Genomic DNA, 27,995 nt, shown 5'->3' with positions numbered 1-27,995 from the left:
GTGTTTTGCTCACTGTACTATCACTCTTGTCCCCATTTTCCTCCTGTTAGTCTTTTATTATAAAGGCTATCTCAGGAACTTAGACAGGGAATAGAAGGGGGGAAAATTTCCCCTTGCCACAGTTTTTTTTCTATAGTTTTATAGTTTTATAGCGTTTTATAGCGTTTTTAAGTGCGGATTGTGTTTCTTGAAAACAGAAGTAGAGACAAATCTGTAACACAAAACGTAATAACATAGGACCAAAGGCAAAACAAGGAGAACTGGTCCACACAATTGAGTGGGTGGTGTGTATGTGAGAAGTGAAAAGCGTCACTGAAATGGAGAGTGTTGGTTTCCTCGGGGGAGGGAGGTGGGACCCTGCTGATGGGTTTAGTGTCGGAATTTTATGCATGAAAGACCGTCATTAATAGTGAAGTCTGGGGGCTCCCACAGGTGGCTTATGTGAGGCAGAGGGGACAGAGACAGTCACGTTCTCTGATCTCCCTCTGCCACCCCTGGACGGGCTGGGAAGGCTAGGCTAGGACCGAGAAGGTCTGCGGATGAGCCCCGATGCCACACGGGCCAAACCCCCGCCAGCTCCACCAGTTACCGTCAAGCCATACCTGACGTCCGCTTGGTCTTAGCACAGGAGTTAATCCCTATGAACCGATTTTCTCAGGGAGCTGTGAACTCGGGCTGGAATGAGGAATTGATCTTTGCAGGAAAAGAAAGCCAGTCCTAGACCTTAGCTACCTCCCATCTCCCAGAAAGGAATCTCGGGAGGAAATGAACAGTCAAGTGAAAACAGATTTTATTTGGAGCCTTTTAGGAAGGAGAAGGAGGGAGAGGTAAGTGGGAGTAACACATACAAGAGAGAATCAGGGTTTTTCCAAAGGCAGAGAGAGCCCCAGTTCACATCTTAAGAGGGGAGACGCGGGCAACACGTGCTCAGCCTCATGGGCACAATCGGCCCATGGGCTTGGGCAGCATATGGCATGCTTCCTTTGTTCAAGGTGCCTTTTATAGGGTTTCTCCAAAGTGCCCCCATGTGGGGCTTTCTAGCTAGGTAGGAATCCAGTGCTAGGGTTGCCGAGGAGATAGAATTGAGAGTGGTCGATGGTCCTCTTTAAAATTCCTTTCCTTGGCCTTTGTTCCGCTGGAGGTTCTCTTGGAAGGGGGTCCAGCTTTTTCTGGATCTGTTGCTGGTACCAGGTGAGGGTCTTAGTCAGGCCTTAGTTCCTGTTTCTGCAAAGTTGGCATTTTGCAGCCACAGGGCCATTGCTTTTTATTACTTCCTAGGAATTTCACTGCCATGGGGCCTTTCCCTGTCTACCTGCCTACATCAACAGTATTGTAAATCATTGTATCTCAAGCCTTATATCATTTTGCGCTGTATTTTTATCATATGGAGTGACTGATTTATACCTAACTGGTTATTTTTAGTGTTGACATTTTCTGCTTCATTTGAATTAATTAACAGTGTACTAATTGTAGATGGGGGTGAGTCTCGATACAGAGCTGGTGTTTGCAGGTCTTGGTATGACCTCTACAGTAAAGATTTTTCAGCTACTGGTCTATGAACCACTGCTTGTTCTTAGCATAAGAAGGTTGAAATCCACTGGCCTGCTGCAATGGTTATTGACTGCCAGGTCAAGAGTCAGGTCAAGGGTCAGTGCTGAGACCAGTGCCATCCTTTGGTATAAAACAGTTGAGAACCTCTGCTCTTCAGTATGGGATGGTTGCCTTCTTGTCCAGGTGTTGAGATTGCCTGTGACTTTGGCTAAGTTATTCACTAGCCTTCAGCTGTGTGTTCTCAAAATGAAAATATAGTAAAATTTTTAAAAAGCCCAAACTTTAAAATATTTTTTTTTTTTTTGCTTTTTGGGTCACACCTGGCGATGCACAGGGGTTACTCCTGGCTCTGCACTCAGGAATCACCCCTGGCCGTGCTCAGGGGACCATATGGGATGCTGGGATTCAAACCCGGGTCGGCCGCGTGCAAGGCAAACGCCCTACCCGCTGTGCTATCGCTCCAGCCCCAAACTTTAAAATATTTTAAAATAATTTAAAAGATAAGTAGAAACTATAAAAATGGCATGTCAAATTGTAGATGTAAATCAACATAAGCATTATAGAGTTCAACCTAAAGATTCAGATGACAGTTTAAAAAGGCATAGGATATTTACTTAGGAATAAAAGAGTTGCAATTTGGGATACACAGATTCATCTTGAAAGCTGGAGACATGCCCATCGGAAGGGACAAAGTCCAGGGTTTAGGGATAAGAGAAGAGGAAAATGAAATAAACGGAATTGTACATGTAGTGCGTATTCATATGCATATACATCTATTTGTGTATATTCATATACATGCATATATTGTGTGTATTCACATGTTTTCATATTTATATGAATTTATATGTACGTTTTTCTATAGTCATATGTACTGAGAAGCTTAAGCTTTTCTTGGCCTGCCAAAAATTGGTTGCTGATCCACTGAAAAGGATGAAGAAAAGAACTGATTGATTCTACACTGTGGATACATGTTTTTGAGCATAGTTCTCAGACAATTTGTTGGTTCCTTAAAACTATTGCTTTCATCCCAGTTCAGAGACCTGTGATGTAGGTCAAAGAAGACAGTGAATGCAATTTCTTTGTAGTGGCTCAATGGCATCGTTTTAAAAATAGTTTAAACGACTTTGCACACACCTAAGATCTTTCATCCTCCCCATCTCTCCCCCCTCTCCCACGCACACCCACACATAGGGTACTGGGAACTACTAGAGGAAGGTGAACTGTGAGACAACCAAGAGAACGGAGGGCAGCAGTCATTGAATCAATTGTTATAAACAATGCATACAAGCAGGAAGACCTTTGCAGTACTTACCAGAATACCTTCTGTTCTCTGGGGATGGATGGTGCCTTGGATGGTGACATCTAGTACTCAGAATACAGTCCCGTGGGTTTCCTCACTGGGACAATGCAGCCAGTGTCAGATTCTATTATAATCACCTCACAGTCAAGACAATGTATGTAAATATCTGGAGTGTGAGGTTAGGCTAAAGAAAATAGCTCTAAATCTCTCTCTCTCTCTCTCTCCCTCCCTCTCTCTCTCTCTCTCTCTCTCTCTCTCTCTCTCTCTCTCTCTCTCTCTCTCTCTCTCCCCCTCTCTGTGTGTATGTATGTGTGTTTAAGGTGACATTTTTAAAGTTAGGACACAAATTGGAAATTTTTGCAGAAATTCTTAAGACACTAACTTAATCTCTGTGGTTTTTGTACTGAAAAACTTTAATTATTAAATCTACACTAATCAAGCCCAGCTTCTTCCCAACCAAAGAATCAGTGGAAAACTGGAAATCAGAAAATGAATTTAGTCAGATATAAATTCATTAAGACACTTACGAGGGTTGGAGAGATAGTACAGTGGGCAGGGTGCTTGTCTTGCACACACCTAGCCCAGGTTCAATACATAGTATCCCATATGGTCCCTGGAGCCCACCAGGATTGATTCCTAAGCACAGAGCCAGGAGCAACCCTTGAACACAGCTGGGTGTGACCCCCAAACAAAAACAACAACAGCAAAAGACACTGTTGATTTGAAAATGCACCACAAGTCCTGACTATTGAACTAGAGCCATTTTTACCATGCTTGTATTTTGTCTGAAGTACCTTTACAAAAAGTCATGGAAAACAAATCCCAATGGGTTCAGAAAATGGTTCATATTTTATAAGCACTTCTCAAGTAGATCTTTGTAGAAACTGCTCTGCTTTATCAAAGATGAGTAGAGGTCCCTTTGGACCCTGCTGCGGAGCGAGCATGATGGAAGAGCCCAAGGAAGCGCCCTTGGACTCCAAGCAGCCCACTGAACTAATTCCGGCACGGGATCGGAGAACACACGGCGGGCTGAAACAGTGGGAACCGGGCATCCCCCAATTCTTTTAACCTCTCTCTCTCAACCCCTTCCTCCCGAGCACAGCGCAGGGTCCTCGGCTTTCTGAGCGCAAAATGGAGACGCCGAGCCTCTCTCTAGGTTTCTCCATCTTATGAGCACCATAAAAGGGTAAAAGTTTGTAGTGATGTTATTTCTGGTTGTACTTTCCCTGGACTTTATACAGAAACCCAGCGGCTGCGCGACCTAATGTCATCTTAGCATCAGCAATATGTAATGGTTCCTTTTTAAGGGTCGGACTTTTGTGGGAGATCCTAACAAGAATAGTAAGTCTTTTGCTGAAATATTGAAGGCAATCAAAGTGGTAGCCATCTCTCTAGACTGAACTAAGCTATATCCCCACGCCAGCTGAGAAGAAATTTTCTTCTTTCTCGGGAAGAAACGCGGCGTGGCGTCAACCATAGTGTGATGTCCATTAAGCAAACAGACCTGGTGGCGTGGGAATGGAATATAAGGGGAAAAATTATGTACATGGAACAGTGGGACGCTGGTGGAATCTCGAGCCGGAGCCGATACCAGCGCAAGACCTTTGGTTCCAGAAACTGCTTGCAGACACTCTACTAGACTATCAACTAAGCCAGAGCCCCACGCCTGCTGATGACGGGAAATAACCATCCTTTTTGGTTTTTTTCCCTTTGTCAGACAGCGTGGCGATTACTAAACAGGCGTGAACTCGGTGGCACGGGGCAAGGGGGAAAAAGAAAAGTTATGTAACAAACAGCGGGACTTAATATCTCTATATTCTTAGCAATGGAGAACTATCAAATGCCTCCTTGGCAATAGGACTGTCTTTTTCTTTTTGGGGGGAAACCCCAACAACGGTAGGGAGTTGTGTGTTGAAACATGGAATGTAATCGAGATAAAGCGTAAACGAAGTGAAACTTATCACTTATAAGGGTGGGGACTGGGGAGGTGGGAGGGGGCGGCAGGTATACTGGGGGGGTTGGTGATGAAAGATGGGCACTGGTGAAGGGAAAGGTGTTTGAGTATTGTATAACTGACATAATCCTGAGAACTATGTAACCCTCCACATGGTGATTCAATAAAATTTAAAAAAAAAGCCAGCCAGCCAGCCAAAGTAATATATATATTAAATCATTATAATTTTCATGCCCCACCTCAATTTTCAAAGACTTCATTTGCCACATACAAACCGATCCACAATTGGGACTTTTTCTGAACTCTGTGGTCATCTTTGTGTGACTATCCAACTGTTTTAATTACTAGAGCTTTATAGCACTTTTTTTTTTGTTTAAGTTTCACTCCAGCCGTGCTCAGGGCTTACAAAAAAAAAAGATGAGTAGAGGTAAAATGAATTGTTAATCAGCCAAATATTATATAAATGGATATTAAGAGCAATACAAAGACCCAATCCTAGTATTTGGAAATAAGGTTCATCAAAGTTCAAGACTACATGACCAGAGATGGCATAATTATGTCTCAGAGATTGGTGTGAAGTACAAATTACTGAGACAAAAGAATGCCAGGTATTTCATCGAAATTTGGAGTAAGCTAATATAAGTTGCTTGAAAACTACTGAGAATCAGATGCAATCGGGAACCCCAGTCCATATTCTTGTTATCCTTCCAAGAGTGTCATTGATTACAAACTTTTTGAGAACATTCTATGAATTTTCAATCTATTTATAACCTCTCATGAATCATCTAGGTTGTCTCTAATGTGGCATGACTGATGTCATGTTTAAACATGGGAGAAAAAAATATCAAACAGGGCAACATACTAGATTTTTTTTTTTAGTTTACTATCCAAGAGACAGTCTGGATCCTAGTAGATCTCACTGTTTTGGTCCACTGCTCTACGTAGAAATGCTACAAAATAGCAGAATCCAACAATCCTCACACCTTCATCATAGCAAATGAAGAAATATCCATTTCAAGCCTTGACAAACAGCCTTCAGAAAGTTCTAGTAGAGGAATTAAAAAGAGAAGTCAACGTCAACCTATATTCCAAAGCTCTAAATCTATAAACTTTGCATGTTTCATTTCTCAACCTTTTCCTTGCTAAATAAAATAACTGAGTGGTTCCCAACTGCAGGTGATTTTTATTGCCCAAGAAATATTTGACAATATCCAAAGACGTTTTTGGTGGTGGGAACTGAGGGCAGTGCCATCTAGTGGAAAGAAACCAGGGATACGGCTGGTGTCCGACGGCACACAGGAGGGACTCCACAGCAAATGATCCAGTCTGAAATGTCAGCAATGTGTGTGAGGCTTGAGTTCAGTTTTGTATCATTTGACTTGAGCCTCTTCTCCAACTAAACTGACACTATGGTAAAAGAAGTAAACTCACTCTTTCCTTCACTGGGTGAGTGATTTAAAGTAATGGGACTAGCAGACATTTGAGTGAAACTTTTCCTTGAAAGGGTGTTAAAACATTTCACAAAATGATTGCACTTGTCCCTATGAGAATAAAATTTAGCCTTGGGAATGAATTCCTCTTTTGTCAAAGGTCAGCAAGTCTTTGTTCATCCATTTGAAAATAAATACATGCTTTGTACTAATGAGTGCATTTAACAATTTCATAAACCGCTAGAACCACTATTGAAGTATTTCCTTGAAAATAAAGCATAAGAAGATTTTATTTTAACAGTTGATAACTATGCCCTCCTTTTAAGCAAAATAACTATGTCATCGATTTTAAGAATTCTGGAAACACAAGGATTCTTCTAACCACAAGCAAATGGCTTAATCTTACCAAAATCTTTGGTCAGAGAAGGTATTAGGCATCATGTAACTGGGGAATTTGAAAGGTTATTAAGTTCTAAATAACAAGAGTCCCTTGAGTTTTCCCACCAAACTTTTCCCAGCAGTGAATATATCTGGATCTTACTCTGGTTTTTTATTCTTTTTTTAGCTTCCTGAAATGACTCATGTTCAAACACGGCGACCCTGGTTGATGTTTCTCCTGCAGAACTTTGGATTGTTTGTAGGTTGGCTTTCTCTCTTACTCTTGGCTATATATGAACAAAATATTACAATATGAACTTCAAAACCCTTAAAAATAAATTTATGTGGCCTCATTTTGTTTCTTTCACTGCATTCTATGGAGATTGGCACATTTGGTTTTTATATTGTTCAAGAGATGTCTTCTCTTTCCTTAACTTATTAATTTTATAATACATTTTTTGTTTGTATAGTGTGTCCTCTGAGTTCTTCGGCAATATGATGTTCATACCTTGCAGTAATTCTTGAATTTTAAATTATTTCTAAGCATTAACAGCATTGTTTCCTTAATAAAGAATGTGTGCAGTGTCTAAAGTGCATAGTCGATGGGTGGGATAAAATCTGCTTCAACTTCTTTGATGTCAATAATATGTATATTTTTTCCCTGAGATCACAAACCACAAGCAAAATTACAAACAAATGTGATGAAGTTTTAATGTGATGGTTTGTATTACCTTCTATGACTGGATGTCAGGTTTGGAATATATTGCTCACCCAACAAACATGGAACATTCACCTGCAAGCACTGCCCATTGGCACATAAATGCTAATAAGGAAGCAAACGTGTAAGCCAAGAGGATACGACGTCAGCAATCTTCTCGGTAATCACCAAGTGAAATCTTTTCTATGCAAAAAGGACTGGAAACAAAAGATGCAGTTCTGATATCTTTAAAATAACAAAGCCTGAGCGGGAAGGAGAAGGATGTATAAACATTCAGATATTTAGCATAGGAAACATATTTTATATTCTCCAGGGAAACAGAGAACCCCAAACTTTGTGTCAGTAAGTAACTGCATGCAATAGGCAGGCAAAGTGGCTGACCTAGAAAAATGATTAAAAGAGAAAACAGCTCTGTGTTTTTAGTCATTGTTTTTTGGAAAATCAATGCCTATTATTGGGCCTGATATATTTCAACAAGGGAAAAAGTTCGTTTTTCTGCCAAAATGACTCTTGGCATTCAAATACATCCCCTGTCTTCTACTCATCAGTGGAAAGGCCTGCTGTGGCCTGTCTTTTCATAAAATCTTTTCCAGTCACCTTTCTTTGATTTCCAAAGTTACGTTCTTTCTTCAGGAGAGCTTGATGGAAGTGGACTTCTCTAGAGAGTGAAATGACTCCCCAAAGTTTGCAACGTGAGGATCAACTCTGAAACCCAGGCAGGGGCTCGGCTTCATCCCAACTGTTCCTGCTTCTGTGGGCCTGGGTGAGAGCTCAATTTCGAACAATTTACAGATGATTTGGATGTAGGTACTGCTGGTCCTGATTCCCCTCTGAGTTAGTTCTCTACTGAACAAGCAGAAATCAGCAGCTCCTAGAAAGAGCAGGCGCACAATGCAGGCACCCAAGAACCACGTGATTTCTCTACAGTTGGAGTTTCCAGAGTCAAAACCTCCTTCTTTTTGCCTGCTTGTCTCTGAGCATCAGATGGGTCCCGGCTTGAGTACCGCATGAAGACTCTGCTGAGAATACATTTATTCACTTTTTCCTTTATAATAAATAACCACCTGAGTATTTCTGTATCACTGTCATCCCATTGCTCATTGATTTGCTCGAGCGGGCACCAGTAACGCCTCCATTGTGAGACTTGTTACTGTCTTTGGCATATCAAATATGCCACAGGTAGCTTGACAGGCTTTGCCGTGTGGGTGGGATACTCTCAGTAGCTTGCTGGGCTCTCCGAGAGGGACAGAGGAATTGAACCCAAGTTGGCCTCATGCAAGGCGACCAGTCTGAGTATTTCTAATTAAAAGAATGTAAATGAAGGCTAATAACAAGTTCAGAGGACTGGAGCAATAGCACAGCGGATAGGGCACTTGCCTTGCATGTGGCCGACCTGGGTTTGATTCCCAGCATCCCATATGGTCCCCTGAGCACCGCCAGGAGTAATTCCTGAGTGCAGAGCCAGGATTAACCCCTGTGCATCTCCAGGTGTGACAGAAAAAAAGCAAAAATAAAAGAGAGAGAGATAAAATGGCGTCACCCTCAGGCCCTTGCATTGAGCCCACGATCTGGTTGGCTGAAAATTGTCGGGTGGAGGACACCACTTAGGAAGCCCCTGCAAAATGCTGTAGCTCCCAACTATTCATTCCGTAGCCTTCAGCATCTAGCAGGTTCAAACTTAACCATTAGGTGAAGTTGTAGCTAGAACTCATAGGGTCTTCTGAGATCACTGCCAGGGGTAGCCAAGGAATAAAACTTGCCTGCGGCCATCTCCAGTAACCCTCGTCCCTACGCCCACTCCCTTCCTTCTTGGTTCATCTGCATCAGGTGGAATCTTTTGCTACTCCTTAGCAACCATCCAGGAGCCTGAGGTGAACCTCCAATCACCAGCAGTTTTAGAATTGCTAGAAACCCTCTTGTGTTTGAAATTGAGTGGTGCTGATAAAAGCTGTCATGACAATGATTTGCTCCTAAATATGGACTGAGTCTAAATTTAGGCTGGCTGAATATCCTCCTGCCTTTAAATTGTGTAAGTTATGTGTTACTCACCAAGTTTGGGGGTAAATGGTGTTATCTTTGAGACCCCGTTTCTCAGTCATGCTCGAATAGTCTTGGTTGGCCTAAATTTAGGATTATGCTGTATATATACTTGATGATTGATTTGTTTGTTTTTGCTCACTGAAAAAGAAATGCTCCTGAGACAAAACCAGAGAGGAAGTTACACAGAATTCTTACTTGAGTTTTCATCATCCCCTGACAGGCCATCTTCCAGAAGAGGAGACTGGTACCCCATCTTGGGAAAGCTGAGTGTTAGTCTTTGGATCAGGGCCCAGGGTTGCATCACTGAATGAGACCAGGTAGCATGTAATTGTGCCCAGAAATTATAGCTATCACCCACACCTCACCACTCAGAATTCAGACTTTGAAGGTGAGTCTCATTGACCTTGGAAGACTACACTTGGCCATCTTCCTTTCTCTTCTATGCCTGAAGGGACGAGTTGGGTCCCAAGTCTGCTAATCACTAGTGTGGACCGTGCAGAGCAGTTCAGGAATCTGATGTGATCCCTCAGAATTAAGATTCTGAACTGAGATCTTGGTTCGAATGCCAGTACTGTCACATAACAATAAGAGAGCAGCATTTCCTCTCATGTCTAATGTGACTAAACATTAGACATCTCCTACCTCAAATATCACTCGGGATTACTCAGTGCTCATGAAGCTCTAGTTTAGTGCCTTAGACTACCAATAACTCAATAAAGATTAAAACACCACCCACCATCATTGCTAATCCCTTCGCTCAGCCGTTCCATGACTTACATGTGGTGGGTGGGAAATGTCCTTGCTTGGTGGAGAATATAAATCACACCTTCATGAGTATTCACCTTGACTCACTTCCTGAGCCAGAGAGACCAAGAATTGCCCAGTTCACCCTACTCTGCCTGTCTCCCCGAAAACATGGGGCTGCAGTGTTGGGATGGCGAGTCTTGACAGAACCCTCTCGTCTCCCTTTGGAATGGCTCTTTCATCAAGGAAACCTGCTGTCTTCCCACTCCCAGCACTCGTCTAAGGACAGGGGTATTGTGTGCCGGGTCCTATTGGAGAGGAAGCACGAGGGTCAGGGTGATCACAAATTGATTTCAACCCCGAGTTCTGATTCCAAATCATGTCCTAGGGTGTCTGCCAAGGGGGTGAACTGGCTGTGGTCGTGGCTGCCCCTCGGGGTCCAAGGAGCTCAGTAGGGGTTGCCCTGGAAGAGGTTGCCCACCCTGCACCATGTACAGTGTGCTGCATGCCACTCAGGGGCAGCCTGTGCCCTCGTTAGCACCCTCGCTGCAGGGATTTTGAGTCATGCCTTACCAGGCTATGACTCACTTTGGCTCCTCTCAAAATCCAGTAGAAACTGTCAAACGTTTGAGAAACTAGAGAATTAGAGTGGTGTTCCCAGACCCAAAGACATGCCATTGCCATTGGAAGGGCCCATGACAATTTTTTTTCTGGCCTATTCCCCACTAACTTTCCCTTCCCCACTGATCCGGATCCCACAGGCAGAACTCCCCCGACCCCACTCCTTATTTTGCAATGTCTCTGGTTTCCCAGCAGCTACTTTTATTGTATCATCAATTTTCCTCACCCCTAATAATAATCAACACCTGAGTCTTTCTCTTCCCCTACACACCATGGAAGCTTCATTCCTGTGTGGCCCATCTAGGGTTCAACAGATTCCATCCATACCCTTGGCGTTGCTCACACTTTTCTTTCTTCTCTTTGTTTGGTTTTGGGGCCGTACCAGCAGTGTTCAGGGCTTACTCCTGACTCTGTGCTCAGGGATCACTCCTGTTGACAGGGCTCGGGAGACACATGTGATGCCTGGAATCAAACAGGCAAAGCAGACGTGCAAAGCGAGTGCCCTACCTACTGTCTTATTGCGCTGGCCCTACACTTTTCACAAGTATCTGGGATTTGTGGCTTTATAGTTTTGGTGAAACCTTAGATCTCAGCATTTCTTTTCAATATCCCGGTATACCACAACACCCAACCAGAGAGTTAATGAAGGGCTTTGATTTTATAATAGTGGCATTGTAGCATTACTTTTATAGTATTTTGTATGTGGTAGATATTATTAAAAAGTGCTCGATGGGTGTCATTTACTTTTAGAACCCTGAGAATATAGGTCTAAAATTTTTCAGGGAGAAGAGAGATAATATGAGGGTAAGGCACTTGCCTTGGTGCTGGCAGCCCCTGTTTGATCTTAGGCACCACATATGGTCCCCTGAGCACCACCAGGAGTGACCCCTGAGCACAGAACCAGGACTAAGTCCTGCATACCACTAGGTGTTGTCCCCAAACCAAACCAAACTGTTTTCATGTCACTTTCTGAGCAGTAAGGCTCAGAGATGCCAATTAAGTTTCTTAAGGTTGTAGAGCAAACATTCAGAACTTCTGTCCATTTTCAGCGAATATTTTTGCTCTCAATCTACGTGAATATATTTTGTGTCTGAATCCTTTGCTGTAGATATGATTTGTAACTTTCATTCCACAAGTCACTTTTTCATCTTGTTGGTGATTTCTTTAGCTGTGCAGAAGCCCCTTGGCTTTATTTGGTCATTCGTATATTCACTTTTAGTTATGTTAGCTTTTGATATCAAATTGCCAGAGCTATGTCAAAACCTCCCTACATTTTCCTTTAGGAGTTTTTGCGATATAGACCTTATGTTTAAGTCTAATTTTTCTTGCATTGACCTTTGTGTATGGTATAAGATAGGAATTGATTTGCATTTGTTATAAGATTTAGATTCTTGCTGGCTTGTCCCCTTATATCTTTATATGATGACCTCATCTCTTATTGCTGTCTTGGTCTCAAAGTCTATTTTACTATTAATTTAAAGTATATTGCAACAATGACATACATAAAATAATCTAGCTTTCTTTTGATTTCCATTTCAATTTGTATCAATCTTTTCCCCTTCACTTTCTCTCTGTCGTGTCCTTATATTTGAAGTGAGTCTCTAGTAGACTCACTTAGGGAGATTTGTTTTTATAATCTGTTAATCCATTCTGTGTATTTGATTGGGAAATCTAGGCCACTTACATTTCAAGTGTTTGTGGATGGCACTTACTGTCATTCTGTTCATTATTTGCTATCTGGTTTGAAATTCCTTTATTCCCGGTCTTCTCTTGTTTTCATTGTGAAGTGATGATTTTGTATGTTTTTATGCCTCGATTCTCATTTGTGTACAGCGATAGCCTTTGCTCTATGGTTACCATGAAGATTACATGAAGTATCTTGTATTGCAAAAACTCAAACTTTGTACCACATGCAATCAGGGAAGAGAAGCACTTTCCCATCTATTTTTGGTGCTGATTTGTGTTTGCCAACTATATCTGGGTGTTCTTTTCTCAAATATCCAGGTCACTATCATAGCACTTAGCAAAAATTTTTGAAGTTAACTCTTTACTAGTCAGTCTTTTCCATGAGACTCTTGGTTCTTTGAGGAAGTTTTTTGTAGTCTTAGAATGAATCCTACTGCTCAAAAGGTGCTAAATAAAAAACCTGTACAAATGAATTGTCTGAAAAACAAATAGCATTGAGTCACTCTCCTTTTTAAAATATTTTGTGTTTCCTGATTGCCTCCAAAGAAATGACCAACTTATGCTTCACAGGGAATAAAGATCTCTGGCTTGTCTTTTTTCTGCTTCTCCTCTTGCATTTTCCAATTCTTCCTTACTGTTTTGTATTCCAATCAAGAAGGATTGCTTATGCATTCCTTCTATTACTGCTTCTGTCTGTGTATTTATAAGGTTATTCTCTAGAATGTCTTAAGCATGACCCCGTCCAGAATTTCTTCTCTCCTTCCTCTAGGTCTGTCCAATCCTAGTGGGATGACATCTTCCAGCCTCCTACTGAAGTTCTATCATGTCTCCCATGGCTTGTCATCTATCTGTGATATTCACTGTCTAGGCAGCCCTCTTCCCACAGAGCAGAAATCTTAGAACAGAGATTGCATTTTGCTCATTTACAGGTTTCTGAAACTGTGATATTTACCTGGCTTAGAGAAGGCAACCGGTTTTAATGTTTTAATGAATGTATGAATCAACCAAAATACTTTGATAACAACATTGGAATTTATCTGACTGAAGCATTTTTAAATTCTCTTCAAAGTCTATTGATAATTCATGGAAATTCCTTAAATATCCCAAATTCTTTGTCTTCATAACCAAGCAGATCAAATTTGCCTAATGACAATCTATGGTAGAAACCATCTGTTTACTTTACTGAGGATAATTATCTGGCTACTTCAGAGGTTTCTAAGTTGTTTTGATTAGCCGAGGTGTGCTTAGGAAACTGGCTTTCTGCTGTGTTTCAGAGTTATTCATGGGAACTCTGCTAATCCCTGATAGATTGTACAAATCTTGACATATAGAAAAATTAATTTGCATACTTTTTTTTAAAAAAGGGCATACAATTCTTCTTCCAACATCATTTCAATCAAGTGTTTCAGGAGGCTTGGGTTATCAGAAAGTTAGGTTTATTCCTTACATTTTTTTCTGGAATAAATAAAAAATTCTCCACCTCCAAGACCACCATCTTCTTCTGTAGAGTCTCACTAAACCACAGGCACTAGGCAGGCACAGTGAGGAATATACAGTACAGCATGGAGGCAGTACATGATATTTAGGATATTTAGCAGCCATGCAAAAGGATCATTCAATGATTCAGGTTAATTTACTACATGGAATTTGTTGAGTCCATAGTCCAGAGTATTGCAATAACACAGGCTTTGAGGTCTGATTTTGGCTCAGTGCTAAATTAAACAAATCCTTTAACCTTCCTTAATCCCATCTCTGTCAGGGATGTAACATTTTCTGCCTTGTAAGGCTGGTGTGATATGGCTAAGCAACAAAGTTTCTGGTGTAATGTGTAATTCATAAATTCATCTTAGTATTCTTATCAGTCCATTTATAAAAATGTGAGTACAGCTCGAGTGTATTCAAAAGCAGCAATAGTGTTAGAAATATATGGCAAGCATTTTATGTGGGAAAGTATTTACAGTGAGCTGTATCATACTTACTGACACCTCTCCCCTGTCCTTTTGGGGGCTATTATGTGAAGCAAAGAGTAAATACTTCTAAGTAGTCTAGTTTCTGAGAGATGATTAAGGCTCTGTGTACTTTCTAAACTGAAAGAAGTAAGATGCCATTATTTCTCTCACTTATTAGGAAAACTGACTCACAGAAATTAAACAACTTGGCCAAAGTTTATGGGACTGAAAAACAGTATGGCTGGAACCCAAACCACCTGGCAGGCCAGTTTCTATTCCTCACACTTCAAGGTCATGCTCAAGGGTACTGAAATTTCCCACAGAGCAGCAGATTATGCATCAGGATGGGGAGAGTGATTCACTGTGGGGTTACCTACTTGGTTCCTTAAATAATCTCTCTCTTTCTCTCTCTTTCTCTCTCTCTCTCTCTCTCTCTCTCTCTCTCTCTCTCTCTCTCTCTCTCTCTTTTCTCTCTATGGGTGGCCCTTTGTCTGCAGGAAGTAGCTCAAATCTGCAGGCTCTTTTCTTTTTAATCACATAGGGACCTTGAAAGTCATTGTTCTCTCTCAAAAGTCTTAGTTGTCAAAAGTCTTAGTTGAAACCAACCCACTTTCCGTCCACACAGTGAGTGAATTGCAGGTCAACCCAGATCTGAAATATCCCTATCTCTTGCCCCCTGTCAGTTCCTCCAGAATGCTCCTAGTCGCCGCTGTGCATGAATCTGTCATTTGCCCGGACTCCCAGGAAACCCATTCTGGAAAACATCTGTCTGCCCGTCAGTGTGACTTTCACAGGAGAATCTTGTAGGCACCTTTGGGCCCGCAAGTCGGAATGAGGGAGCTGAATCCAGAGGCGGGAACAGGAGCGCAGGATCCTTGTTCGTGCCATCTTGAACCTTTGCTTCCCCGTGAATTCCCTGTCTCATGCGGGTCTGCACAAAACCCCCCTACCTCTGTCCTCTAAGTCTGAAATGTAGACTAGCAGATTGTTAGAAAAATAAAAATAAAAGTCACCGTTATTTGAATTCACTGCTCCTGGGCCTGTTTTGGCTTTTCCAGTGCTCAAAGTTCTTCAACATAGTGAGATGAAAAACATATTGTGCCTCCCCCTCCTCGCCCCGGGGGTGCTTTAAAATGTAAAATATAAATATTTCTCCTTTGAATGTCCTTAGCTGAGCAGACTGGTGTCTGGTTTGTCTCCTCACAGCCTTCACCCTGACGGCGTGTTTGCTGGGCCTCAGAGCCGTCTGCCCTGGGCTGGGGAAACAGATATCAGGGGGCCACTTTCCTGCACCCGGCATCAGCCCTGGGGCCGCTTCTCCACATTCTCCCTTGATCTCACGTACCTGTGAGATTCGGTGCAGCCCTGAAGGTGACCCTGCCACGTGCCAGTGTTTTCCAGGGACAGTTCTGCTGGCTCAGGGTCCCCACTGCTGCAGGCGCACTGCAAGGCGGAACTTACAGCCAAGAGTCAGCCACCACCTAGACATGGACTGTCCCCGTGACGTCTCAGGGCCTACTGGAAGCCATGCCCCCTCTCCCCACCCCTGCTGGGAGTGTCCTGGGTGTCCTTCCCGAAAGGAGAGGAGCATTGTGGAGGAACCCCTTCTCTCTTCTGGCCTCGGCCCTGCCGCTCTGACTCTAACCATGGTCCAGCCAGTCGGGCTGAGGCAGTGGCTCTTGTGGTCCTGGTTTAGAAACTTGCATGGGCGAAAGGGCTCTAGAGGTGTTGAGACTCCTTGGTTCTGCTCTGTGGGTGGAGATTAGATCCTGAAATCTCTCAGTCTCACATATGAGACTTTCTGTAGGTTCTTAAGTCTCTTGAAGACTACTGGTAGAGGGCAATGGCCATTGTTAAGATTGGGGATACTGAGTCACACTCCAGGGGCAACACTGAGTGGGCAAATGGCTTTGGAGTGTCCTAAGCATGGAACCCTTTCTTTGAGCAGAATCTCCTGGGGAAAGGCCAGAGAGAGTATAATGGGTGGGGTGCTTGACTTGCACAAGACTAACACGGGTTGGATCCTTGTCGCCGCATATGGTCCCCCAAGCCTGCCAGGAGTGATCCCCAAGTGCAGAATCAGCAGTAAGCCCTATACACAGCTGGATATGGCCCCTCCAAAAAGGTATTATGGGGATATCCCTCTTTAGAAGAGAACTGAGGGCATGGGAGGGTTGGCTGGAAAAATAGCACAAAGTTTAAAACATTTGCCTTGCTTGTGACTGACCCTGATTCATTCCCTGAACCACATTTGATCCCCCTGAGCTCTACCAGGTTTGATCCCCCAATATGAGAATGAGTGTGTGTGTGTGTGTGTGTGTGCATGCATATGTATGTATGTGTGTATGAGAGAGAGAGTGAGAGAGAGAGAATTAAAGGATTCGGGAGGCCCTGGAGCCTATAAATGATACCTCTCTTGATTAGTTGAGGCTTTGAGGAATAGGGATGGGAAAGATTTAGATGCTGTGGGAGTGAGCAGCCTGTGGTGTGGTTCTGGCTCCAATTTTCTGCTCCAATCTCCTCGAATGAGTTTGGGCAAGTTATTTCATGCTTTGAAGCTCATTTTCTCCTCTGTCCTTGGATGTTCAGACTAGAAGAGGGTGTTGGGTTCCAGGCACTAACCACAGAGCCTGCTGGCTCACTCTGTTTGCAGAGGAGTATTTGGTACAGAGACATCCTAGCCAAACTTCTGATTTATTTCCCATCCCTTCATCACTGCGTACCTATCCCTGGGTTTATCCAGAGAAGAGACTCTATCTGGAGCGATCCCATCCTCATGGTCTTTGTCTGGGCTACTATCACAAAGTATTCTAGACTCAGTGACTTACAACTGTCTGCACTTCATTCCTCATTTGGGAGACTGGAATACCAAGATCAGAGTGACAGCACAGCTGGGCGCTGATGGGGGTCCCCCTCTGGGGTGCAGAATGCTTGCTTCCTGCTGTGTCCTCTCATGACAGAAAAGTGAAGATAATAGCCTTCATAATAACTCCCTTTTATTACAAGGGCACTAATCCCATTCAGAAGAGCACCACCCTTTGTAATCCAATTATTGTGCCTCTGCCCTGGAGGGAATATCATCAAACTTTTTCAAATTCTTTGACTCGGAAGATGGTGCAGTACTGAATTTTGACTTTCAAGTTCCCCCCTCCATCTTTTTGTGTGTGATAAAATATATTGAACACAATTTTTTTCCATTTTAACCATTTTAAATGTGTGATTTGATGGCATTTTGTACATCTTAGCTATTGTGCTACCATCTCCCCTGGCTCTGTACCTCACATTTCCTTCATGAACCTCAACAGAAGCAAGAGCTCCCACCCCCCAGACAGGAACTGTAATCTACTCTATGGATTTATCTGTGCTGGGAACTTCATATCAATGGCACTGTGTAATATTTAGCTCTTTGTGTTGGTTTATTCACTTAATATGTTTTCAAAGTTGATGCTAGTTGTAAAATCAGAACTTAACTCTTGTTTATGACTAAACAATATATTATTGTGTCTACATAGCACTCCACCATTTTCTGCATGGGGAAATTTGTACATGCTATTGTTTCCTTTCTGAAATGCAATCTAAAATTATATCAAAATGCCCTTGATAAGAAATATGTCATCACTTATGAAAACAACCATGAAGTTCATCATGTAATAGGAATGAGAGATGCCAAAAACAGTAACAATAAGTCTCACAATGAAATGTTACTGGTACCCACCCGAGCAAATCTGTGAATAATGGGATAACTGTGACTGACATACCACATTTTGTTTACCCATTCATCCACCAATATGACACTTGGGTTGTTTCCCACTCATGCCAATTATGAATAATGTCATAATGAATGTTATAATACACACATCTATTTGTGTGCCTACTTTCAGTCTTTGGGGGCTTGGGATTTTTTAAATACCCAACTATTTATTGCAACATAATTTGAAATAGTCAAAATATGGAAGCAATCAAAAAGCCCCATTGAGGCTCTCTGCCGAGATGCGACCCGGGTGGCCACACATTTGTGTGACCACTCTGTGGCTAATTGACCACGATCCAGAGGACAGCTAGACTACCTTTGGTACTGGCAGCTGCTCGCAGAAATGTCTCTAGACTGTGCCCCACACCGGCCGAGGAGGGAAAAGGTCTTTCTTTCTCGGGTTTTTTCCCCTTTTTGGGGAAAGATGGCATGGTATCCGCCATTTTATAAGGACCCTTAAGGAGGTACGAACTTGGAGGCTTGGGAAGGAAAAAGAAAAAGTACAAATTTGCAACAGTGCGATGCGTGCATGATCTCCGGACAGGGGCAATACTGGCGTGCTCTCCGCTGAGATGAGACTCGGGTGTCCACACGTTTGTGTGGTTGCTGTGTGGCTGATCGACCATGATCCAGTGGCCAGCTAGACTACTTTTTGTACCAGTAGCTTCTCACAGAGATGTCTCTAGACTGTGAACTAAGCCATAGCCCCATGCTGCCCCAGGAAGGGAAATGATGCAATTTCTAACATAAATCTCCTTGGACTTAGTTATTAAAATACTAAAATACAGAAATCCCAAACCAAGAGACTTTATATCTCTTCATTCTCAGCAATGGGAAACTAATTATCAAATGCTTCCTTTTCAGCAGGGCTGTTTTTTGGGGGGAAAACTCCAACAACAATAATGAGTTTTGTGTTGAAATATGGAATGTAATCAAGGTAAAGAGAAAATTAAGTGAAATTTATCAGCTACACAGGCTGGGGTGGGGACGGGAGGTATACTGGGGGTTTTGGTGGTGGAATATGTGCACTGATGAAGGGACGGGTGTTTGAGCAATGTATAACTGAGACATAAGCCTGAAAGCTTTGTACCTTTCCACAGGGTGATTCAATAAAATAAATTTTTTTTTTTAAGAAAAAGCCCCATTGATAGCTGGTTGAATAAAGATGATGCAAGTGCCATTCCTGTTTTCTCCCTCTCCCAGGTTTCTGCCCCCCCACCTGACACCTCCCCCACATCTCGCTAGTGGGCGTGGCCTCCGCAGAAGTGGGTGTAGCCTATTAGGGGGCAGGCGGCCACTCAAGTCATCACAATTATTTTCCCTTTTCCTGGCACTCGGAAATCAAATCTTCATTTCGGTCACCTAATTCTATGGAGATTATCCTGGTCACCTCAAACACATTAGAACAGTAGTCCAGTAGTGTGTTCCAATTGCATCATAATACTGGCCTCAGTAGAATCTCTGTGAGTCCAATATAAAAAAAAAAAACACATCCTCCGAAGCTTCACTAGAGACCTCACCTAAGCCGCTGAGGAGCACCTGAGAGGAAGAGGGGAATACTGATAGTGAACTGGAAGTTTCCACCATGACACTACTACAAAAACATGAAGAAACAATGAAAATCCCCACCACAAGGAGAAGATGATGAAAAGGGTCCAGGCACCTCAACAAGCATTATCCACAAATATGATCTCTCCAATAAAGAATTCAGAGATGAAATATTGAAGATGTTCAGAGAACTAAAAAATATGGCTCAACAGATATCCAGGAAGTTAAAGGAGGAAGTGAAAGAAACAATGGAACAGACAGCCAAGAAAATACAGGAAGAAATGAGAGCAGAAATAAAAAAACTACAAAATGAAGTGTCTCGAATTAAGGATTCTGTAGATGAAATTAAAAACTCAGTGGGTGCCCTCAATAGTAGAATGGTCACAGCCGAAGACAGAATCAGTGAGCTTGAAGATGAGCTGCAGGAAGCTTACAAGCAATGGGAAAAGACCTCAAAATAGCTCTTAGGCAAATCAGAGACCTAGGGGATGATTTCAAGAGAAACAACATTAGAATCATTGGAGTACCAGAAGGACAGGGAGACAACTTTAGTGAAAAAGCCACAGTTAAAAATATCATTGCTGAAAAGTTTCCAGAGCTGGAGAAGGCAGGCATCCAGATCTAAGGAGCCCGAAGAGTGCCAGCTAAAAAGGACCCTAGTAAAAAGACTCCAAGACATATCATAGTCAAAATGATAGATGCCACAGATAGTGACATAATACTGCAAGCAGCAAGGTCAAAGAAGGAAATCACATATATAGGAGCACCCCTTAGGTTTACAGCAGACCTATCAGAGGAAACCCTCCAAGCCTCAAGACAATGGGGGAATATAGTGAAAAACTCAATGAAATTAACGCCTCACCAAGAATACTTTATCTGGCTAAACTCTCACTTAAATTCGAAGGAACCATACACTATTTCATGGACAAACAACAGCTCAGGAACTTCATAGACTTAAAGCCAAACTTAAAAGAAGGACTAAAGGGGCTACTGTAAGACAAGAAAAAATCCTATAAGCACAACAGACCCCTACAGAAAGATGGCACAGAACCCATGATAATAGTCTCCTCATGTCAGTGGTCTAAATGCGCTAATTAAGAGACAGAGCGGCAAAATGGATTAGGAAACTAAACCCAACATTCTGCTGCCTACAAGAAACACATCTAAATAGTCAGAGCAAACACAGACTCAAAGTCAAAGGATGGAAAACAATCCTGCAAGCAAACAACTCTCTCAAAAAAGCTGGGGTGGCCATACTAGTATCCGACAACATAGATTTCAGGTTGAAAAAGATTAGAAAGGACAGCGAAGGCCAATTTTTACTAGTCAAGGGATATGTACAGCAGGAAGAAATCACACTCCTAAACGTGTATGTACCAAGTGAGGGACCAGCTAAATACTGAAAACAACTGCTAACAGATTTTAACAAGGACATTGCTAACAACACATTAGTAGTTGGAGACTTCAACACTGCCTTATCACCTCTAGATCTACAAGATTAAAACTCAGCAAGGAAACACTGGCTTTGAAGGAAGAGACAGAAGAGAGAGGGCTAATAGATCTATACAGGGCTTTGCATCCCAAAAAGAAAGAATACACATTTTTTCCAGTGCACACAGAACATTTTCCAAAATAGACCATGTGCTGGGTCACAAAACATACCTCAATAGAATCAGGAAGATAGAAATTGTACCAACTACCTTTGCAGACCATGATGCACTGAAGATAGAAGTCAACCATGCACAGACTGCTGGTGGGAATGCCGAATGGCTCAGCCCTTTTGGAAAATAGTATGGACACTTCTCAAAAAATTAAAAATTGAGCTCCCATTTGACCCAGCAATACCACTTCTGGAAATATATCCTGGAGATGCAAAAAAGCATAGTAGAAATGACATCTGCACTTATATGTTCATTGCAGCACTGTTTACAATAGACAGAATCTGGAAAAAACCTGAGTACCCAAGAACAGATGACTAGTTAAAGAAACTTTGGTACATCTACACAATGGCATACTATGCAACTGTTAGAAAAAATGAAGTCATGAAATTTGCATATAGGTGGAGCAACATGGAAAGTATCATGTTAAGTGAAATGAGTCAGAAGAGAGGGACAGACACCAGGAAGATTGCACTCATTTGTGGAATGTAAAGTAACAGAATGGGAGACTAACACCCGAGAACAGCAGAGATAAGTACCTGGATGATTACTCCACAGCTTAGAAGCCAGCTTCACATGCTGGGGGAAAAGGCAGCTCAGATAGAGAAGGGACCACCAAGTAAAGGGTGCTAGGAGGACCCGCTTGGGATGGGAGAGGTGGGCTGAAAGTAGATTATAGACAGAACATGGTGGCCACTTACTACCTCTACTGAAAAACACAACACCCCAAAGGAAAGAGAGGGCAAAAGGGAATGCCCTGCCACAAAGGTAGGGTGGGGCGGGGGTAACAAAGTGGGGATGGTGGGAAGGATGCAGGGATCATTGGTGGTGGAAGATGGGCACTGGTGGAGGGATGGGTACTAATCATTGTATGACTGAAACACAAGCACGAAAGTTTGTAAGTCTGTAACGGTAACTGACGGTGATTCACTAATAAAAACATTTTAAAAATATAAAGATGATGCAGTCCTCATTTACTCAGCTCTAACAAAATGAGATTTTTGCCATTTACTACCAAACAGCGGGAGCTCAAAGGAAGTATTTGAAGTGAAATAAGTCCGAAGGAAAAAAGACAAGCATTGAGTTGTGTCACTTGTCCATTATTGTAGCACTCTAGCACTGTCATCCCGGTGTTCATCAATTTGCTTGAGCGGGCACCAGTAACATCTCTATTGTGAGACTTGTTGTTACTGTTTTGGGCATATCGAATACGCCACGGGTAGCTTGCCAGGCTCTGCCGTGCAGGCGGGATACTCTCAGTAGCTTGCCGGGCTCTCTAAGAGGGATGAAGGAATCGAACCCAGGCCAGCCGTGTGCAAGGCAAACCCCTTACCCGCCGTGCTATCATTCCAGTCCTGTCAATTATTAGCATACATAATTAATGAAGCAGCAAAAACAAACAGAAAAGGGGTGTTGGCCACTGACGATGAACAGAGGTTACCTGAGGAAAAGAGTGGCAGGAGGTAAAGTGACTGTAATAGAACAAGGATGAGATGCAGATACTGCTCTTGCCTGCTCCTCCCCACCTAAAATTACAAACTTGCAGAATACTTGTCATCCTTTCATTTATTCAGATGTATAACTAGGAGTGCAAATGCCAGGTCCAACCCTCTAGGGCTCTTTTGTGGGGCTTGAGGAGCTGCCCAATTGTTTTCCTTTGTAGCTGCACCTTGAACATTGGTACCTGCAGTGAAGGAGGATCCCACAGTTCCTACATCCTTGCCCAGTCTTGTTATTTTCCACTTTAAACTTGACATTATTGCCTTTCTAATATTGTTTCTAAGATTGTTCCTGTGGTTTTGACTGGCATTCTTCTAATGACTAAAGATGTTGAAAAACGTCTTTTTTATGTGCCTATTGATCATTTGTATTTGCAGAAATATCTATTTAGATCCTTTGCCTTTTTACAAGTAGACGGGGTTCTTGTTTAGATTTATTTATAAGTATCTTATCTACTCTGGAAATAGGATTAGAGGTACACCAGTTATATATATTTTCCAATATTGTCTCCCAATTTGTAACGTTTTCACTTTCTGGATAATATCCTTTAATGTCTAAATGTTTAATTTTTTAAATTTGGGTTAAATCCAGTTTACTTTATCTTTTACTTTTAACGAAAGTTTTATGTTTAATATTTATTGTCATAACTACCAAATTTAAGGTAATGAAAATTTACCTCTATGTTTTTAAAAATTTTAAGGCCTTTCCAAGACATCAGAATATCATGTATATAATTCTATTTAACTTTTGTGGCAAACCTATGTGGTATCATTGTCTTTTTTGATTCAAGAGGGAATTTAAACTTAAAATAGTAATCTGCCCAAGATTCTGAGCCTAGTAAGGGGTTAGGTAGTGATTTGGTCCATGTTTCCAAATTTCTAGCTGATACTAATTTGGGTCTCAGGAATAAAATATAACTGACAAGAATTTTGAGAAGTTCCCCCAATCATAAACTATTATTAAAATATTGTTAATATCCTTCATATACTTTACTCATTATTATGGTTACCTAAAATTTTCATTTTGTGGTATTTGTAAAATAATAGTAAATAGTCAAACACTGGAAAATTCCAGCATAGACCACTATTAAAATAATGTACTAGTTGGACCTCCTAGGGGGTCAAAGAACTACTAAAAAGTCACATGTAGAAATTTCCAATTTAATATCATTTTTTATAATGTGTTATTCCTTAGAACATAACTGATAGTATTTTAAATGCAGCACATATGATTTAGAACAAACTGGTACTTACCATGTGCTATAAAGACTCATTATCAGTAGTCAGTTATACCCCCCACACATGGCAACAGTTCCAAGCAAGTGTGACTGGTTCAATTAGACAACTTTCCCCTTATGTTCCTTACGTTGTGATCCTTGCTAGAGAATTACAATATTTTCCTCCTTTCCCAGATTCTTAACTGATTTTTTCTTGAGATTCAGAGAAGCATAAATATTCTGAGAAATGCCAAGAACAAATTCTTGCAAAGAGACCCTAATTAGAACCAGATCTGAGTTTGTCCCTTAAATCTCACGTTCTTTCTCCTGTTATAAATGGCGGCCTCCCGAAAGAGGCAAAGAAGATGAGGGAAAGGAGAACCCTTTGGGTTTTATGACTTGGAGGTCTTCAAAGTAGCATTCTGAGAGTGATGTAGGATTTGTGTCTTTTTGCTGATGTAACAAAAATGCCACAACTGACTGACTTCCATCTTCCATCCATGCAAATATATTCTCAACAGTTATGGCGGTTAGAGCTTCAGAATCTCTTCTGGGCTAACATCAAGCTGTCCAGTAGACTAGTTCCTTCTGATCTCTGGCTCTGTGTGTGTGTGTGTGTGTGTGTGTGTGTGTGTGTGTTACATTGTTCAGCTTCTAATGGCCACCAGCATTTCTTTGCTTGTGGCCCCTTCCTGATCACCCTAGCTTTGGTTCCGTTTTTGCATTTTCTTCTCTTGCTCTTACTCCTCCTTTATCCCTCTTTTAATAACTGTTGTGATTATATTGGGCCCATTGGATAATCTTTCTCTTCTAAAAGTCCTTAAATTAATCACATCTACAGGTGCCAGGGATGAGGCCAAAGGATCTGAAGGCTGATTCAATCTACCACATTTGGAATGTGTTCCACTCTTCGAGTTCAAATGAAAGGCAGAGAGGGGCAGCTGGGCCCTGACAATGGGTGAATTGTGTAGGGCTGATGCATTGTCAGAATCTTATCACAATCAGGATCCTATTATGATCAACAGATAATGAGATGCCTATGCTAAATGACCTGGGGCACAATGTGAAAGGAATGAGAATAGGGACCCTGATGACTGATGCTTTGAAGCTTAAGAGGGTGGTCCTGATGGGGCCCCTGTTTAGGTTCTGACTTGGAGAGGACTCTGGACATCTGGAAGGCTTCTTATAATAATCAAAGGACCAATTTATTCTTGCACTAGCAATTTAGAACTTAGAAAATGCAAATGCATCCTTCCTATGGCCTGAGGGTCTCCGGAGAGTGTCGGTTTTGGAAATCATATTACCTGAACCTAACAGGGGAAGTTAGGTGTGGGATAGATGAGCTGTGACTTCAAGGACTAAGCTCATCAAATCTGGCTTATGGAAAGTAAGTCATTCATAAGACTGTTTAAGAAACTACATCTTGTACCTGTGTACATGTGTACTCATGGGAGTGTGTGGGACTTAGAGAGACATTTCAGTTGCCCACTCTTCAAGTGAGATACAGCAAGATCGCCTGCTGCAATGATTGTGCTCTAGTATGTCCCCTTATGGGCCCCTATGCGTATTACTTTGAATATCTTGGTAAAATGGGATTTGGGGGTTAGAGGTCATATCAAAGAGGCTGTCACCTTCCAGGGGAAAAAAAAAGGGTATCAGTATAGGTTTCCTGCCATTGTGATGAGTCAGACATTCCCACAATCCTCTCACCCAGGGCTATTTTTAAACAGTGACATACCTTTTTAAAGTTAAGAAAGCTTTTCTTTAGAAGGGGTGGGATGACAGCAGATTCATTTGAACAGCTAGGTTGCAGTTTTAAAATTTCCCTTAATTCCTTGCTCTTCTTGAAACCTCTATTTCCTTAAATGTAAGACTGGGGTCCCTGATCTGGGGGGCTGGGGTGATTCCCCAAGAGAGCTATATTCATTTCTCTAACAGCATCTTCCTGATTCTGTGTTTTCAAGGCAGGGAATCATCCTGGTACTTCCTATGAACAGGCTGTGTGAGCTTCCACATTGGCTTCTATGTTGACTTGTCCGTACTAGAGCTAGTTTTTTGGGGTGTTTTTTTTTTTGCTTTTGGGGTCACACCCAGAAATACTCAGGGGCTACTCCTGGCTCTCTGAACTCAGGAATTACTCCTGGCAGTGCTGGGGGGACCATATTAAATGCTGGGATCCAACCCAGGTCGGCCACGTGTAAGGCAAATACCCTACCCGCTATCGCTCCAGCCCCCGCTAGTTTTTTGTTTTTGTTTTTGTTTTTAAATAATCCAGTGTGGGTAAAATATTTAATTCAGGTTTTCATAAATGTATGGTTGGGACTGCAGCCAAAGGGCCCTGGCATGAAGCGTGGGGATGGAGCATATCTTTTAAGGAGGCCCTGTAGATGCAAAATGCCCCTTCTCAAATTTGGCCCCTTTTCAGATTTTTTTCAAGGACTGAGGTTAATTCTTAGTAGGTGGCCCTTTTTGAATTGTCTCCCTTGGGAAAAGCCCTCAACAGAGAGGTGTCTGTTACAGTCCTGCTACAAATGAAATGGGGGTCTCTCTGCTCTGTCCTAGGAACTGGATTTTTGGCTTCTGAATGTTCCATAAGGCTGTGCATTTACCAAGAGTTGATGATCGATGATTAGGAACGACAGAGCCTGATGAAATGTTTCCCCACGGCTGCTGCTGACGCTTCCTCCCACTCCTTTGATCTGTTCTTTGAGTCTGGTGACTAAGTTTCCTGAACTCTAGGCCCACTTTCAGCAGAGCTCTTGCCCTCCTCCCTTTGCTGGTTCCTTGGCGGCAGGGTTTCTACTCGGGATCAGCGTTGCTTCCTCCCTACTCTCCCTTCCCATTTCCAGATAGCTGATACCTGCCCTGTCTCCTCCCAGGAGCACTTTGAATGTCAGCTGGGTGGAGAGTGTGGAAATCATGGTCTGTCACTGAGACTCAGTGATTCTGTGTCCCTCCACGAGAATATCCTCATATGCTGCTTTTCATAGTCTTCTACATTTTGCCTCCCTTCCAATTTTCCCCTTTTCTCTCTGCCACAGTGTCTGTTTCACACATGCATGTTTGCATATATGTGCATGATTGCACAAATATACACATAAAGCACACACATTGGTCCAGATACAAGACAGAATAACATCTAGAAAATAGTATGGATAGCTATGGACTCCCAATTCTTCTTATCCTCGATAAGAGTCCCTTAAAAAGTGGGGAGGGGCAAGTTTGATCCTTAGCACCACATATGGTCCCTACTAACAGCCCACCAGGACCCTAACAGAATTTGGTAGCAAACTATCATGAAGAACTTTGTAAACCACAGTGTTTAAACAAAATGGGAGAGGGGGACTTGGGGGAGTGTTGCAGGATTATTTGTGGTTCCATTAAGTAAAGTAGCAGTTCTTAAGGAAGACTATTGTCAACACAGTAGCAGAACTTTAAGAATCCATATCTGTCTGCTCCTGGCATTCCTCTGCTCAGAAGCCCTCCCATCCCCCCCACCCTTATCTGCCCCTCTCATAGAGAGCACAAGCCTTGACCAATTCTTTCGGAGCTCTCCAAAATTCTCTCTCCAGCCTGGTATCTCCATTCCTCCTGTCTCAACATGCCATATGTATTCTCCCGGAAGAAATCTGTCGTTGCTTTTGCCTGTGAAGCTCTTTCCCCAGAGGTGCAGATTATGCTCCCTCTCAACCTCGCAGTGTAATGTCAGAAGCTGCTTCTCAGAACAGCTCATGTCGCTGCTCACAGGAAGCGGTAAGGAGGACCCTTCTGCCATGGTGTGAAGGTCAAAGACAGCAGCTCCGCCCCTTCTACCTCTTAACACCTCATTTCCTGGATGTCCTTTGTGAGGAAGGTCTGTGTGTGGATGCTTCTGTAGAAAATGTCAGAGTTTCACCAGGGTCAACCTTTCCCAGATGTTCCATTTCTGAAAATGCCTCCAGCACTTTCTCC

At 42.3% G+C, this 27,995-nt stretch overlaps 1 protein-coding gene across 5 annotated transcripts in view; it reads left to right on the top strand.

Moving 5' to 3' along the window:
* SLC39A12 (solute carrier family 39 member 12) overlaps positions 1-27,483 on the top strand; it is a 92,093-nt gene extending 64,610 nt beyond the window's left edge. For 4 of the 5 annotated variants that reach the window (XM_055147487.1, XM_055147490.1, XM_055147486.1 and 1 more), the window contains one exon: positions 6,801-8,410. In XM_055147487.1, the coding sequence (XP_055003462.1) occupies positions 6,801-6,929 (129 nt within the window). In that variant the 3' untranslated portion in view covers positions 6,930-8,410. Of the gene's footprint in view, positions 1-6,800; positions 8,411-26,606 lie in introns of those variants that run through there. The other variant, XM_055147489.1, reaches the window with a different exon arrangement.
* The last annotated feature ends 512 nt before the right edge of the window (positions 27,484-27,995 follow it).

Source organism: Sorex araneus, chromosome 9, assembly GCF_027595985.1.
Source record: "Sorex araneus isolate mSorAra2 chromosome 9, mSorAra2.pri, whole genome shotgun sequence".
Taxonomy (NCBI): Eukaryota; Metazoa; Chordata; class Mammalia; order Eulipotyphla; family Soricidae; genus Sorex; species Sorex araneus.
Note: the sequence above shows the minus strand (reverse complement) of the source record. Positions and strands in the feature narration are given on the sequence as shown.